Here is a 17,412-nt window from a genome sequence, read left to right on the forward strand (position 1 = left end):
AGCTCAGAGTGAAACACATGTAAGGTAATTACTCCTCGGTGCTCTGTGGTAGCACTCATTGATTAGAAATCATTTTCAGAGGGAACACTATAACAAGGAGTTTTGATCAAAGCTGGATTATTATTTCAGCTCCTCGTTTCACCCACATACGTTTGTTCCCTCTTCAAGGAAGAAAATTTGTGTGCCTGTGTGTGTTATGTGTGTGAAGCTAGATCATAAGGGAGGTAAGAGTTTTTCTTAGAGTGGAACTATTTATTTCCTTCATCTAAAAGAACCATTTCTTTAAAAAGCTGCCAATCAAGCGCCTTCCTGAATCTCATGTTCCAAGCTCTTCATTTCCTTCAGTCCCATCTCTCCGGGACGGGGCCATGTTTATGGCGCGATCGTGAGCATTGCAGGTTTGGGCCCAGCCAGGGCCAGGGGAACCGTGCTCGTGGCTGGAGGCTGTGGAGCTGGAGTTTCAGGAGGACGCAAGGGATCCCTGAAAGCCAACACTGGGCTGCGGAGGGTTTGCTGCGCCCCGTGAGCTCCCTCACAGGCCCCATCCTTCTGTGCCTGCCCTACTGGCCCACTGGACTCCAATCATGAGCGCCGACACAGCACGGTGCCTTTCAAATCTGCCCTTCTTTTGAGTTGTTTACAGCTGTGCAAATTACTTTCTTATCTAATCCTAGAAAGCAGGCATCCGAGGTCTGCCACAGAAGCTGGAGTGAGATGCACAGGAGGAAGTTCTATTTTTATTTTTTAACATTTAAAAAAATCCTCTTCCATTCTTCTTCCTGAGGTGCTGGGTTAGATTCTACACGCAGGGCAGAGACAGGATACGCCAGAATATCAACTCTCAATTACTGTTTCAAAAGGGGAAAGAATAACTTGAGATATTCCAGAAGGTTTTAAAATTAAGAGCTTTATTTTTTTCAGAGTAAGTTTTATCTCGGAGTAAACCATCATTAGCCCTTAATCCAAACAATCAGAAAGCTTAAACAATGGTCAAGTGACTTAAAAAAAAAGACACATCTGGGATTTAGAGTATTCCGAAGAGCGGTATAGATGGATTGTCCTGGATGAGCATAGCTCATGCTTAAGCCTCTACTGTTCTGCGTTTATAGTTCTCCGCAGTAATGAACTTGTCCCCTGAAAATGAGAAGCTACCGGTGTCTAAAATATGTATTATATATGCGTAGACACATATCTGTAGGGACGTGTTATAGTCCATACACACATACACATGTCCACATACGTAGACACATCTGTATATTAGCATATGGTCGTCCCCACGCCTTGTCTGCAGTTTTGCTCTCTATGGTTTCAGTTACCCCTGGTCAACTGCAGTTGGACGCAGACGGTCCTCCTGATGTATCCTCGGCAGGTCAACAGAAGCCTAACACTACATCATAGCGCCCATGTCACTCACTGCACTTCATTTCGTCGTGTAAGTGTTCCGTCATGCCACATCACAAGAAGGGTGAGTGCAGTACAGTAAGGGGTTTTGAGAGACAAAGACATAACTTTTATTACAGCATATTGTAATTATTCTACTTGATTATTGTTGTTAATCTCATTTTGTGCCTCATTTCTAAATTAAGCTTTATCACAGATGTGTACATATAGGAAAAACAGAGTACATATGGGGTTCAGTACTATCCACGGTTTCAGGCATCCCCTGAGGGTCCTGGAACATTCCCCCTGTGGATAAGTGGGGATCTAAGTCTGCAAGCCCATGGCTAAGAAGATTTTATTCATTCAGTGACTATTTACTAATTGTCCAATCATTATGGTAAGTACTGAGGAAAATTGATCAGTAAGACAAAATTCCTACCCTCCAGTTCACAGTCTAGTGGGAGACACATGAAAACATGGAGTACAATAAAATGTTAGTGGCTTTTCGATGGACATACATGTAGGTAGAGTGGCCACCAATATGAACAGCTCTCCCTGGAGGATGGGGGTGTTGTGAGAGGTTTCCTACGGAAGGGAGTCCTTGAGTTGTATTGTTAAGGTTGCCTGGTGGCCTCTGGACTCGAACTCTTTGATACCTGGTAACCCACGCTTGGTACGCATAGTCACTCACGGATCACCATTTTGGATAAGCAAGTATCTTCTGAATGAGTTCCCCAGGCTAAAATTAATCCTGAGTTTCATTACCTGCACTTGGCATCCAGGGAATGCAGCCTGGGAGTGTGCTGTCCTTAGAACTGTTGACACATAAAATACAATGGACAGTTCAGCGGACGAGGTGCCTGCTGAACAGAACCAGTTGGTGTGCCTCCCCGCTCTGTGATTCGGTGATGACACACCACTGTAAGAAAAGCCCCAAGGGAAATGAATGGTGTTTTGAAAATACGGACAATCTTCCAAAACAGCTGTTCAGTCCCATCCTAGCACTCCTCCCCACAGGAAGAGAAGCTGGCCTGTCTCCAGCCTGCACTGGGAGCAGGTCAGCGGGGGCTGTGTCATAAAACCTGGGCCGTTAGCAACCTCGACACGAAACCTCTGCTGTTCGTTATGTGAGCAGGTCAGGCCTCAAGTCTGCAACACTGACCTGGAAAGGTAAAACTCTGGTACTCCAAGTAGGAGGGATGGTCCACTCCCAGATTTCATTTGGCTGTTCTGCACAGGAAGCAGAGTCTGAGCCTCTGTGTCCCCTTTAAGACCTGCCATGACTGTGGAATAGCTGTGCGAGCTCAGGCCAGTGAATCAGACTCTCCGACCCTCAGTCCTCCCACTGTTTCAGTACATAATATAGTCCCGCGTACAGAACTGGTGCACGACAGCACATTAATGCACACATACACACACACCCTGAGAAAAGTACCCACAGGGCGCCTGGGTGGCTCTGTCGGTTAAGCCTCGGTCATGATCCCAGAGTCCCAGGATCGAGTCCTGCATGGGGCTCCTTGCTCAGCGGGGAGTCTGCTTCTTCCTCTGCTCCTCACCCTGCTCATTCTCTCTCTCTTTCTCTCGCTCTCTCTCTCAAATAAATAAATAAAAATCTTAAAAAGAGAAAGAAAAGTACCCATAGAGGGTTACAGGACAAAGAGACCTCAAAGACACACCCTCACAAAAAAGTTAAACATTATTTAAGGACACACCTTTAGAGTCCTAGGGTGAAGCAGATTATTAGCAAAATGGAGCATGATTAAAAAAAAAATGATTCAGAAACCCACACTTGAGTTGAGGGTTGATTAAAGAGACAGTTTACCTTGGGGAAGTATGGGACCCATGGGCACTAGCTCTGAAGCAAGGGGAGGAAAGCAGGTGACCCTTCAAAGAACCCCGTGTTCTAGCCAGCCGCCCAGGACCTGAAGCAGCAAATGGGCAGCAGACACCCCCATGGAGGGGTAGAGGCCACATCTCTGACGGGGAGTCACTGGTTCTGACGAGGCCCTTACCTGCCAGTCAGTGAAATGCTCCAAGGACACCATGTAGCTTCCTAAGACCCTCCACCTCCAGAGCCCTTACCGGCATTTGCAAAGAAAGAGCCAAACGCTGATCAAAGAGAGGAAGAGGGGTCTGACCCCCCAGTTCACAAAATGTGGCCTTTTCCAGGCACCAGGGTTCCCCACAGGCTACTTATGCAAATGGCCTGCTCAAGTGGGAACCTTCCTTAAGCAAGGAGCAGCTACTTCTCATTCCTGAAAATTCCCCCAAATATTCTGAATATGTTGACATGATTCCCCGATGAGCACAAACCTTCAGAAGTTCTTTAAGTGCAGGGAATAAACATTATACATTTCATGTGCAAATTTCAAATAATCACTGAGACCAATATGGCTTCTGGTGAAATAAGCCCCACGACAGGATGGGCAGTACAAAGGTACAGTAACAGGCACTGGGCATACATCAGCAGTCAGAGAGAAGGCTGGAGAAGCACATGTTAGAATTAAAAATTCAATCACCTTGCTTTAAAATATTTGGATGTACTTTTAAGAACTTCATCTCATTTTAGACTTAGAATGCTGCTTTTAAGGTAGGGTTATTACATCAGTTTTTTAGATGAAGAAACCAGTCGCTCAAAGAGGCTAAGTGACCTGTCGAAACAAAGAAGCTGGCCTTAGAATGCAGGTCTCTTTCTCCTACGTCAATCGCCCTAATTGCACATGCTCTTAAGAAGCGGATTGTATCGGGGCGCCTGGGTGGCTCAGTCGTTAAGCATCTGCCTTCGGCTCAGGTCATGATTCCAGGGTCCTGGATCGAGCCCCGCATCAGGCTCCCTGCTCGGCCGGGAGCCTGCTTCTCCCTCTCCCACTCCCCCTGCTTGTGTTCCTCTCTCTCGCTGTGTCTCTCTCTGTCAAATAAATAAAATCTTTAAAAAAAAAAAAAAGAAGCGGATTTTATCTTGCTGTGGGGTTGGTGTATGAGCTGCCTGCCAGTTATGTGTGCCGCAGTGGGAGGCCTCGAGTGCCTATTGCCCTTGCTGCCCCTGTTAAGTCTCTGTGCTGGGGCTACGTGCCCCACCTGCAGGCCTCTGAAGACTGGACCAAGGATGGGGGTTGGCCATGCAGCAACGAGTGGCTTGAGCTCTAGGCCATCACCGCCCCCCCCCCCGCCCCCGCCATCATGGCAAGGACTCTACGGACCAACCAGATCCTCTCTCCTAAGAAAGCTGGACATGCCACAAGAGAAAGAGAATCACGAGGAGCCAGTGAAGGAGGCACCATTCGGTACCTAGGCACCATCATGGTCTAGCCCTGTGCAGAGAACACATAACAGAGGCATGTAACAAGCTTCCTGGGAGTCAGCTAGTAAGGTACTCTATCCTGAGAGAGGTCGGTTCTCAGGGAGGCCTGCTCTGGGAAGACTGCATTGGTGTTACGTCTCCCTTACCAGTGCTATACTCTTGCAGCAAGCCTCAGTCCCTGAACTAGCTCTTTTCACTGTAACCCCAAAAAGCAAAGCATATGATTCTCTTCCAGTCCTGTGTTCGAATAGGGCATTGGAGAGTGACCACACAGTACCATCTCCCCAGGCAGAAGTCACCGCTCCAAAAGGGCGCTCCTTGTTTTCACTGCCCACCTTAGATATCAGACTGGGACTGAAATCAAGAGCTAGCCATAAAATTCCTATAAGGAGCTGTTGTGCTGAATTTATCTCCCAAGATTCGCATGTTGAAGTCCTAACTCCCAGTACCTCAGAATATGACCTTATTTGGAGATGGGGTCTTTATGGAGGTAATTAAGGTAAAATGAGGTCATGGGGTGGGCCCCAATCTGACTGGTGCCCTTATAAGAGGAGATTAGGACCCAGACACACAGCAGGAAGACCCTGTGAGGACACAGGGAGAAAGTGGCATCTACAAGCCAAGGTGAGGCCACAGAAGGAGTCAACCCTGCTGACACCTTGATCTCGAACTTCTAGCCTCCAGAGCTGTGAGGGAATAAACTTCTGTTATTTAAGCCACCCAGTCTGTGGTATTTATTAGGGCAGTCCTACAAAGTAATGTGGAAGCCTTCACGTTGGGTCTCCAGAAAGACACCAAAGAGGCTGGCAAGCAACTTAAAGCCATATGCTGGAAGCAATATGGTGGTTTGGTAGGAACATGTCCTGGGCTCAGACTGCTGGGGTCGAACGCTGGCTCTGCCCCTTAGAGGCTGTGTCTTGTTGGATGAGATGCTTTACCTCCGCTGCCTGGTGTCTGAGTCTGAAAGGGAGCCCGCAACACTGCCCGTCTCAAGGTGGGCGGGGAAGGTGTGATGAGGTCAGGCGAGTAGAGACTTAGCGCTGGGCTGGAGCCACGGGACACCGCCCTCAACCAAAGTGTGTTTTCAGACACCGTCAGATACGAGTGAGCGGATGGGATATATCGAGCATGGGGACTCTGAGGCCCTAGTCCTCCTCACCAGGAACGGCTTAGTCCAACCCGGCCATCCGATGTTCCTCCTTCTGCTCTGAATTCTTCTCCTTCCTCTGTGAGTTTGCCACACTCTTGGGAGTGTCTGGTGCCACTGTGTGCCGGGATGGATGGCTGTGCGTGTCTATTTGTCTCCCTATACACTCGACTGGAGCTCCCTTTAACTGAGAGTGTTTACGGAAAGCATTAATAAAGAGGCTTCGCTTCTTATCGATATGTTCTATGAAATTCTCCTTGCCATCTGGTGCCTGGCGTGGCTCTTCTTGATTTGGGAGGCACTCTCTGCCCACTCCCTGGGCTCTCTGACATGGAGCTGCATGTGCCAATGCAGTGGGTCAGAAAGTGCAACTCACGGATTGAAGTAGACACTAAGGCAGCAAAGTTCCTAAGTGTGAGCAAAGTACTCAGGCGCTTAGGCTAACAAAGAGCCTCTCGCGACAGAAACAGGATACCGCTGGACTTCCCGGGTACCTCTGTTGGACTCTGGGGGCAAGTAAAGGAAATCTACTCCTTGAGTCCTGCTGGCTCCACAGGGAAGGGGAATTCGTTTCAGGAGCCAGCCGGCCAGGGAGAGGCAGGCCTTCGGGCCCCTTGAAAGCACAGGAATAAGGGACCTGATTGCCTTCTGGATTCCATCTTGGCCTCCTGTCTCCACTTCGTCTGTATATCTACTTGGCTCTCTTCTCTGTAGACTGCCATTCTGTGCCTCTCTGCTTCTCAAGGCAAACAGACAATGTGGAAGATACTTTTGTCAAAGGAATGACTGAATCCCTGTCATCCCCAATAGTAAATTCTCGTTGTGGGTCAAGCATTTGTCTGGGTCTCATCAGCTGAGACTGGGGGCTAGGGATAGGGTGGTGTAGAGAGGAAGCCCCCCTGCACAACATGGCTGCCAGGGCCCACTGCTCTGGATTGGGAGAGAGGAGAGGTTCAGACATTTTTACATCTATTTATTTATTTATATTATTTTTAAAATTATTTTTTTTTCTTTTTTTTTTTTGAGAGAGCGGGTGGCCGGGGGAGAGAGGCAAAGGGAGAGAGAATCCCAAGCAGGCTCCACACCCAGTGCACAGTGAGACACGGGGCTTGATCTCATGACCCTGAGATCATGACCTGATAAAGAGTTGGATGCTCAACTGACTGAGCCACCCCAGTGCCCCAGAATGGTATAGTTTAGATATTTACATTTCTTTGTAGTTAATGATAGGCATGCTAAAGTATACATAGCATGTGAAGTACACATATTCATGTAATATAGTTAATGATATGCACACTGAAGTATTTTGGGAGAAGTGGCATGCTAAAGTATACATAGCATGTGAAGTACACATATTCATGTAATATAGTTAATGATATGCACACTGAAGTATTTTGGGAGAAGTGTACTAATGTCTGCAACTTTGTTTTGTTTTTGTTTTTTAATTTTTAAGTAGGTTCCATGCCCAGTGCAGAGCCCAAGGCGAGGCTCAATCTCACGACCCTGACACGGGGTTCAATCTCACAACCTTGAGATCATGACCTGAGCTGAAACCAAGAGTTAGACGCTTAGCTGTCTGAGCCACCCAGGCACCCCAGAGATTTTGAATTTTGGAATGCTCATTAGAAATCTCCAAACAGAAATGCAGATTAAAACAATCAATCAAACAAACAAACAAACAAAACACCCAGACAAACCTATCACATGTCTTTAAAACTCAAAAAGAAATGCAACTGCTTTTCATAAGTTAATATAGCTACTCTATTTAAAAATTGGTGTCTGGTAGTTGGTGTGCTTTGGAAATTATTTCACCATGAAATACATTTAGAAACACCAACAGATGATGGCAAAATGGTGATTTATCTCCTAAAAATGACTGATATCCCTCGTTTCATGAGTACTGACAGTAACTAGTTGGTATTCACTTACATCATCGACTGAACTCTCGCTGAATTCCAAATCAGAATACAAAGTGCCGTCTGCCTTGTGCAGGATCCCTCTGGTATTTAGACTCTGTGGTGTAGACTTCAGGACTGAATTAAAACCCTGAGACCCCAAGACGCAGGGCCTGTCCAGAATGGAAGTCTGTCTCATCAAATCCCACCTGCGAACAGATGTGCTGGCTGCAGAGCCCAGTTCTGTCATTTCCGACCAGCGGGCATCCTGCTCATTTCCTCTCTTGCACTTTTCTCCCAGAGACGATGTGCTACCCATGTTCTACAGCGCTTACCCTGCCCCCCCATATGCTACATCTTAACCCCCTCATGCTTTTCTTCCCTTGTCATATCTTCAACCTTCTTGTTCCCTCTTCGTATCCAGAACTATTAAGACCTTCAGAAAGCAACTTTATTGTTTGGAATAAATTTTCGTTGAGCAACTGGATGCTTATTTTGAGTATGAGCTTAACTACAGTAAATACAAAGCACAATTTTTTTTAATTGAGATGCTTTGCTGTTCTTAGAGTGTATTTAATGCTTGCATTTAATTACCATTAGTTTCTCCCAGAAGAAATTCACCACTAGGATATTATCACCACCATCGACAACACTTACTGTATACTTATGCACCAGGCACTGCAAAATAACCTTTTAAAGTAGTTCCTAATGTTAGACCCATTTTAAAGATAAAGAAACTGAGGTTTAGAAAGATAAAGCAAGTTGCTCAAAGTCCCACAGGCCAACAAGTGACAAAGAAAGGAGCTACACTCAGGGTAACCTCCAAAGCCCATGTTATAGCCACTCCCCCACGAAGGCTTCCTGGCCCTGAGCAATGACATTCTATTCCTTCCGGACATAAGATGGAATAAGACAGAATGTGGCAACCACTACACTGTGTAGACACTGCAGGTCAACTGAACCCCAGAAACCACGGCCCAATCTCAGGAACCTCATCAATCTGTCATTTGAGCATTTGCCCGGGACAAAGGGTTGCCACGTGGCTACTCTGGTCTGACATGCGACTGTGGCTACTCGTTTAGTGAGACTAGGAATACATGTAAACCGAGGCACAGGTGACGCAGTTCATATACAAGTCAGTGTTTAAGTGTCCTTTATTTATTTTTTTAAAGATTTTATTTGACAGAGAGAGACACAGTGAGAGAGGGAACACAAGCAGGGGGAGTGGGAGAAGGAGAGCAGGCTTCCCGCCGAGCAGGGAGCCCGATGTGGGACTCGATCCCAGGACTCCGGGATCATGACCTGAGCTGAAGGCAGATGCTTAACGACTAAGCCACCCAGGCGCCCCTTAAGTGTCTTTTAAAAAAATGAGTAAAACAATTGGTTTCATGACTTTGGTAACAGATTCATTCAAAGCAAATTACTAATCTTATAAATGGTATCGGGAAAGATGGTTAGCTGTTTAGGAAAATGAAAGTGTGACCTTCTCATCTCACAATGCCATGGTAAGCTCCAGACGGAGCCAGGAATACAATTTAAATAAAAAACAACTTAAGAGAAAAAGTAAGCAAATATTTATATAATCCTTTATAGGACAGACAAGGACTTTTTACATGGAAAAACAATTGAAGGAATCAATGAAAAAAATGTTAGACATGACAATATGAAAGAAGGTAAAATATCACTATGTCCCAAACACCACACAGAATAATAAAAGGCAGATAACAATCTGAAAAAAGCCTCATAACAACCAAGAGAGAAAATGGACTAGTATTCTGGGTATATAAATAGCTTATACCAAGTTGATCTGAGATGTTTTATTGTTTATAAAACCCCAACAGAAAAAAGTGGACAAAGCACTTGAACACTTAGCGAGGTATTCAAAATGATTAACAAATTCATGGAAAGATTCTATTTCATTTGGCATTAAAACAACAAAGTGCTCTGATAATTATATGTAAATAAATATACCTTCTCCACATTAAAAAAAAGCATTAAAAAATTAATAGTACACAACAAAATCAGAATTTTCTGAATATATATGTATGCATGCTTATCCTACATATTTAAAAAAAGGGATGGAAAAAGGGTATAAAAATGAAAACAGTGCTTATCTGTGGGTTGTTGAATTACAAGGAATTTAAATTATCTTCCTTATACCTTTCTTTTCTTAAAAAGCCATTATATCTAATACCCAAATTTAGTATTTTCAGTATGTAAGAATGAAAAGAAGGAAGGAGGAGGAAGAAAGGAAAGAAGGAAGGAGAAAGAAGGAAATAATTTTTAACTTTCAAGAGGTTAAGAGGCAATAAAAAGTTTGGCGTAATAAGTGTCCAGTATCCAGAACACATGAAGAACTCTTACAACTCCAAAAAAAGGGAGAAACAACCCAATTAAAAAGATGGCAAAGGATTTGAATAGACATTTCTTCTAACATCTACAGATGGCCAACAAGCATATGAAAAGATCATTCAGTCTTTAAGGAAGTATAAATTGAAACCAAATGGATGGATGGATGGAAGAATGGATGGATGAAGGGAGGGAGGGAGAGAGGGAGGAAGGAAGGATGGATGGAAGGATGGATGGATGGATGGATGGATGAAGGGAGGGAGGGAGGAAGGGAGAGAGGGAGATGGATGGAAGGATGGATGGATGGATGGATGGATGGAAGGATGGATGGATGAAGGGAGGGAGGGAGGGAGGAAGGAAGGATGGATAGAAGGATGGATGGATGGATGGATGGATGGATGGACGGATGGATGGATGAAGGGAGGGAGGGAGAGAGAAACAAGTGTTGGAGAGGATGCAAATTGAAACCCGTGTACATGGCTGGTAGGAATGTAAAGTGATTTAGCCACCATAGAAAACAGTCTGGCAGTTCCTCAAAAAGTTAAACAGAATTACCAAATGACTCAGCAACTGTACTCCTAGGTCTATTCCCAAAAGAATGGAGAACAGGGACTCAAATAAATACTTCTGCACACATCTTCATACAAGCATTATTCACAGTAACCAAAATATGGAAACAACCCAAATGTCCACTGAGGGAGGAATGGATAAACAAATTGTAGTTTATATGTAGAATGGAAAATTATTCAGCCATAAAAAGGAATGAAGTATTGCTACATGCTGAAAGGTAGATGAACCTCAAAAACATGCTAAGTGAAAGAAGCCAGACAGACACAAAGGATCATACACTGTATGATGTAGATGTAGACAGAATGACATAGACAGAATGCAGACTGGTGGTGGCCAGTGGCTGGGGGATGGAAGGAGTGGGGGGAATGGGAAGTAGCCCTATAATGGGTGTGGGGTTTCTTTGGGGTGATGAAAATGTCTTGGATCTAGATAACCAAATAGACACACTATACTGTGAATGCGCTAAATGCCACTGAATTGCTTACTCGAACATGGCTAATTTTGTCATGTGAATTTCACCTCATTAAAAAAAAAAAAGCCAACAGAAAAATAAGTTTAGAGTAGCCCTTCCATGGGGACACCATCTACATGGACACTAATTTAAAACAGATTTGTTAGACATCCTTGAATCTGAGACTTTGGGTTCAGGGGTAAAGTGCAATAGAGGAGATCTCCTCACATCTGCTACGGATTGTATGGATCTATTTTCCACAGAATACACCCAGTGGATATTTTAACAGAATTTCTTTATTTTTCTTGGGGGGTGGGGTGGGAAACTGGTCTTAAAAACATAATGCAAAGGCCCAACTGATATACAAATATAAAGTTTTGAAATTACTGCTACTGTTTTTTTCTAACTTTATTTTCCATATTTACTGATGATAAGGAACTAAAACCACCATCTAACTAAAATTATTAGCCACTCAAGGCAGCATACCAACAGATCATAATAGCTATTTTTCACAGTTGCTTGAAAGTATGTCAGATCAACTGAATGTAATTTTACACAAATTTGCAGTTAGGACTACCGTAACTGCCTTGCCATTTTCTTATTACAGCATGAGCTAGACAGTACCCTAAGGAGGAAACCTAAGCAAAAGTATTATTTGAAGTAATTAAATGATGTAAATATGATGTATAAATCTGGTCATATGTTATAGGCTCCAATTTCAATCTCTACCTGGTCCAGTCATTGGCTGAGCAAAGCTGTCTGAGGGACAGGACAGGCAGGACATGAGACATTAGATGATTTAAAGAAGGAAGGAAAGAGGGGAGGATGCCCCAGAAAAGGACATGAAGATGTGGAGGGGCCCCTGGCTAAAATCTCTAAGACACATTTGTTTTCTGAGAAGAACTTGAAGTAGCTCTGCTCTGAAGGTTGCAGGGACCTTGAGTTTTGGTTTTCTATTAACTATTAGGATTTTTCCATCTTGAATATCTGTATGGATCTCCTTTACTTTAACTATGCTAAGAATAGCTTCAATGCAGACTAGTCTTCCCAAGAATTTGATCTGTTTAATATTGCCAGATATATTCCTATATCAGATGTGATATCACATTATTTGGGATTCATATTTAAAGAGACTTTCTGGCAGTAGGAATCCTGAAACAAAGAAGTTCAATGTACAGGTATTCCTTGATTCAATCTAGGTTAAAAAAAAAAATAGCATTCTAAATATAATCAAAATCAACTCCTCTCTGTTTTCCTTGCGATATGTGCCTCACACCTTTTTTTCCCAGCTTTCTTCCTCTCATTTTGGGGAGGCTCCTTTTATGCCTTGAGAGGATGAGTGGAGGTCAAGTCTAATTTCAGGAGTTGTGTGTACTCTGTATTGTGTTGCACTTCTGTCCCCCAGGGGTGGCTTCATCCTTTGGAGCAGGTGGCTCCACCCAGCAGGACCAAAGGGAAGTATAAGCAACCTTTTAAGGAGTCTTCATTTTAAGAAGTGCTGATCAAAGTATTGTTCAAATTCCAAATTCCATGCATATTTTCAGGTCTTAATTGGCATGCCATGTCCTTTCTTAAGTTAAATACACTGGCTATCCCCTATGAAGTGCATTTAATGAGGCTTGTCTTAAGTGGGCCACCCCAGCGCTGGGGACTAATCTCTAAGTGTCATTCCTGTATAATTCCTGCTTCTCAGAGAGGGCTCACGGAGATGCTTCACCTGCCCTATCCACCCTTTAAATGAGCTATAGGGGAAGGGAACATACAAACAGGTAAGTGACTGAAAAGTGAAACTTCCCCACAACATTATTCCAAAGGAAAATCACCAAACACATAGCCATGAAGACCAGGTCTAGGTGCCAGAGTTAGGACATTTTGTTTGCTCCCTAACACATCAACCCTCTGTATATAACCATTAAATCAAATATTCTGTAATTACTAACATTTGTGGAATAAATATTTGTGAAGGCACCACAGGGGGGAAAGGAGAATATGATTCACCAAAGTATTTCCCATCCTTGAACCTACTACTGAAGGCTTTGTATTGGCCAAATCCATGTGGTCTTGGCAGGTCACCTGATTGCACTCTCTAATCTCGCTCCTGCAAGACAGACCTTCCATGCTTTCATCCCCCAGCCTCTGTTCCTCTACCTGGACCTCCTGGGTCACCCTTCTTAATTCCTTCACTCACTCGTTCCCTCTTCCATCCCTTTAGGCCTTCCCTGGAGTTCATTCTTTCTTCATCTTCCCCTTCTCCTGTGCCAGACACAACCTAGGCATCTCAGTCCTGACTGGAGCTCCAACTGCCAACTGTATACTCTAATCCTGGCCTCTCTCTCATGAGCTCTTAGGCCGGAATTTCCAGGCAGGCTACCTAAAACTCAGGAAGACCACAAGTAACCACATAACCTCCACCAAAGCCCTGCTCCCTTTACTTAACCCCTACCTCAAGGTCAGCTCTCAGTCACACCATTCAGGACTCGGAAGTTACATTTAGTTCCTTCATCTCCATGCTCGCTCCCTCAAATGGCTCCACCTTTCCTGTGGATTTTAACGCCTAAATATCCTTTCCATCAGTCAGCTTTTCCCACAAGGCCCTGGCCACTGTCTCAGCTCAGACTTATCTCCTCCATTCAGATAAGCTATTCAGATGCACTTCTCCATCTTTCCCTACCCCCAGCTTTACCCAGGGCCAACATAGTCTCAAGACAGATAATCACTTACAAATTTGAAAACATCTGAATTAGCTCAATGACTCCCTACATGTTCTACCAGAAAAGTCCACATGAGTATAAGGAAATGAAGGGCCTTTAAGATCTGGCCCTTCCCAAACTCTCCAGTTTCATTTCCCCCCACTCCGCCATGTTTCCTGTATGCTGGGCACACTAAATTATTTTCATCTCTCTCTTCCTGTCTTTGTGCATACTGTCTACTCTGCCTGGAATTTCTTGGCCCATTCCATAGCTAAGTCTAATTTGTCAGCTGAACCATGATCTGTAAACATTTCTGGATCATTTACAGCAAAGAGAGGTGCTACTCTTCTTTGAAATCGTGGTGGTGCCATCTGTCATCTAAGACACTTTTCATATTAAATTGCATTAAATTATGTGCACTGACCTCCTATCAGACTGTGAGCTCCTTGAGGACAAGAGCTCATTTAAAAAGTCATTTTTATATCTCCTGACCCTAAGTATCACAGATAGCATAGTGCCTCACCCATAGTAAGTGTTCACAAACATGTTCACTAGAATGAAGGAGTCACAACTTGAGATACATTAAGTTTTAGCTATTCTAGCTAAAAGGAAAAGAACTATTCAAAAGCATACTGAAGAAAAACATCTGGAGCTCAAGGGCCCACTGCAGCCTCAACTCTGTGGTGCTCCAGAGTTCTCTGGAAAGGAAGCTAATGACTTTGGCCTGTCACCCTCTTCCTTCCTGCCCTCTTCCAATGCCAGAAGTCTGTAATTACATGTCTTAGAACTCATTTGATCTCAAATAATGGAAACCCATGTGAAACCAACTTAAACAACAGGGGAGTTACACTTGCTTAGGGAATCTGAGCAAGGACTGGACAACTCAACTGTGGGAAGGGTGGTGAGCAGCTGGGTCCCAGAACACAATGGAACCGAGGACTCAAACCACACCAGTTCTCCTCTCCATGTCACATCTCTCTTCTGCTGCTTCCTTCTCCCTCTCTGCTCACCACATTCTCCCCACATGGGAAATGTGGCCAGAGATGGCTCCTAAGTATGTCACTCACAGCTTAAGCTCTCTTGGGTCTTTCATCCAAACATTATGGGGAGAGAAGGCCTATTGGCCCAGCTTTATGAGGTGCCCACCCCCGCAGCAATCACTTAGGCCCTAGAACAGAGACCCACTGGACCAGTGTGGACACTGTCCTATGAACCCAGCACATGGGGGAAGAAGCTGCTTCTAGAAAAGGATGTTGGCAGCCATGTCAGGGATCCACTATTCCTATGACTCTCAGTGGGATGGCTTAGGTACGTAGTGGTTTGGAAAGCCCACATTCAAGAGAGCTAAGGCTTCTCTGCCCTCCCTGCACAGATAGCTTTTTTCTTCCTTTCATAGTTACCTTCCTTCAAAATTTTCCCTTGTTCCTCATCTGTGGCAAACAAACATACACAACAAGCATGTTATAATTTGACTCCTTGAATTTCCATTCAACCCTGTGATTTCCCCTCTTCCAATCAGGAAAGGGTTTCTTAGGTAATCATGGAATAATTTGCATACTTCCAACACTTTTCTGATCTGGGGAGTTCAGAGTATTAAAATATATTTTATAAACGATACAACCAATCTTCTTCAAAGGTACTTTTTTTTCCTTTTTCCTTTCTTCCTTTTCTCTATGTGAACACTAATCTCAAAAACGCTATTTTTAAACCAGCAGTTTACTCAGAATCTAACTTGCTATAATCCAATTCCTGTTCCAATTCCTCACCCCCCACTCTGTTTCTCCTCAGTCAGAAACCAGCATGACTGAGAGTAAAGGGTTCTGGTCACCCATCTGGAAAATGTTACCAAATGGGGTCTCTTTCTGGCCTACAGAGAATGGGATGTCGGTTATATTTGGAGAAAACATGATGTCAGTATGTTGTTGCTGGGTTTTCTTTCTTTTTATCATTCATTCATCATATATTTATTGAATAGTTGCTATGTTTTATACCTCAAATAGAGCAGAAAGTTAAAGACCCAGTGCCTGGCAGTAACTCACAGTGCAATGGTGGAAAGTGTATAAATACAATGCAACGTGGCAATTGCCAAAACAGAACGTGTTAGAAATGCTTATCTCACCATCACTGATACCATGTGTGTTGCTGGACAGACAACCAGCTAGGAGAAATTACCATATTTAACAAATGCTGGGATAAGATAAGATTATTCCAGTAAAATTCTGAGTAAGTGTGTAGACCACAGCTGTCATCTCTTGTACAAATATTTCACCTGCTTCATTTTCACTGCTGGTTTCCTCTTTTCTCATCTTACTATCATCACTTTCTTTCAGGAGGAAGTAGAGGCTAAGAAAAGTGGCCGGATCTGTCAAACACAGAATCTAAAAACTTCTGTGGGGTATTCTTTCTCCTCTGAGAAATATTAAATAAGACATCTTGCAAAATAGTTCTGTTAACAAAAGAGGAGTTGTTGATTTTGTCCTCATTTCCGAGGTCTGAAAGATTCTGGTCTGAACTGAGACGGAGTCAGTTGTGCGCTGGAATCCCCGAGGCCTTCTTTGCAGGGGTTTGCCTGGAGGGGAAAGCCTGGGGGAGGGGCTCTGCAAGGTAGGAAAGGAGATGGGGCTCAGAGCAGAGCTGCTTGAGTCCCCGGTGACAGGTGTGACACCAGCAAGGGAAGGCACAGCTCTGCCCAAATCTGATAGAGCACAGGACACCGTGAAGACCCCCCCAGAGTCTCATGGGTGTGTGCCAGCTGGGGCAGCAGCAGGGCTAGCAATATCCAGGAGGAAACTGGGGGCCCCCTGAGTCCCGGCATGTTCAGGGGAAGTTTGTTTGTAAGCAAATGTGGGACATCCTTGGAGACCTCCAGAAATACTTGAGGGGAACTGTGCAGGAGGCTGAGGTCTCCGTGAGCAGGTGGTGGTGACATGCTGGGGAGATCCGAATATAAGTTCCTCAATTCATTTCCTAAGCGTCTGACTTTCCTAAGCGTCTGACTAACTAGCCCCCTCTATGCTACAGCATCTCCGCTGGAACGGGACACCCTGCCGGGCACTACACTGCCTTGAGGTGTCCTCCTCTTCTTCATGTAAATCTTACGGAACATTCTTCCTTGCTCTGTCCTCACCAGACACCTGATTAAATTCTGGTCATAGTCATACCTTCTCCGGCTCCAAACGACACTTGAATAAGTAGATCGCCCAGTGGAGCTATAGGCTGTGAAAACAAAACAAAACAAACCACCAAAAAGCAAAAACAAAACACAAATCGAAGTTCCTGTTGGTCGCCTGGATTTTCTAACTTAACCACCCTTACTCCCCACCCCCACGTGTGGGCTCCAGATCCGATCCCACCTCTACAGAGGGGACAGTTAGGAGCCCTGGGGCGGCAGCTAAGCACCGGAGCTCCCAGGCAGACTGCGGCCCCTAAGCCCAGCTTCTCTGTGACTGCTTGTCGCTCTGCCACCCGCTTCCACTGGGCTCGCTACTGTGTGGAGCCCTAGATCGTGGGTGCCATTTGGGCCAACTGTGTACACACCACTGGTCCCTTCCCCTGGAGTTGACCTCCCATCCCTAGAGGTCCCTGCCTGCTTTTGTACACCAACAGCTTAAGTCTCAGTTATGACCAAG

At 44.6% G+C, this 17,412-nt stretch overlaps 1 protein-coding gene across 28 annotated transcripts in view; it reads right to left on the reverse strand.

Moving 5' to 3' along the window:
• Positions 1 to 17,412, reverse strand: part of FARS2 (phenylalanyl-tRNA synthetase 2, mitochondrial) — a 617,893-nt gene that overhangs the window by 175,249 nt on the left and 425,232 nt on the right. Inside the window, exon 6 of one of the 28 annotated variants that reach the window (XM_064597227.1) lies at positions 928 to 16,992. The exons of 26 other annotated variants lie outside the window; for them this stretch is intronic. In XM_064597227.1, coding sequence (XP_064453297.1) covers positions 16,794 to 16,992 — 199 coding nt within the window. In that variant the 3' untranslated portion in view covers positions 928 to 16,793. Of the gene's footprint in view, positions 1 to 927; positions 17,000 to 17,412 lie in introns of those variants that run through there. One more of the 28 variants, XM_064597238.1, reaches the window with a different exon arrangement.

The sequence above is a fragment of the Mirounga angustirostris genome, unplaced genomic scaffold (assembly GCF_029215605.1).
Source record: "Mirounga angustirostris isolate CCGP_5_RB_7025 unplaced genomic scaffold, mMirAng1.0.hap1 SCAF_8, whole genome shotgun sequence".
In the NCBI taxonomy this organism is placed as follows: Eukaryota; Metazoa; Chordata; class Mammalia; order Carnivora; family Phocidae; genus Mirounga; species Mirounga angustirostris.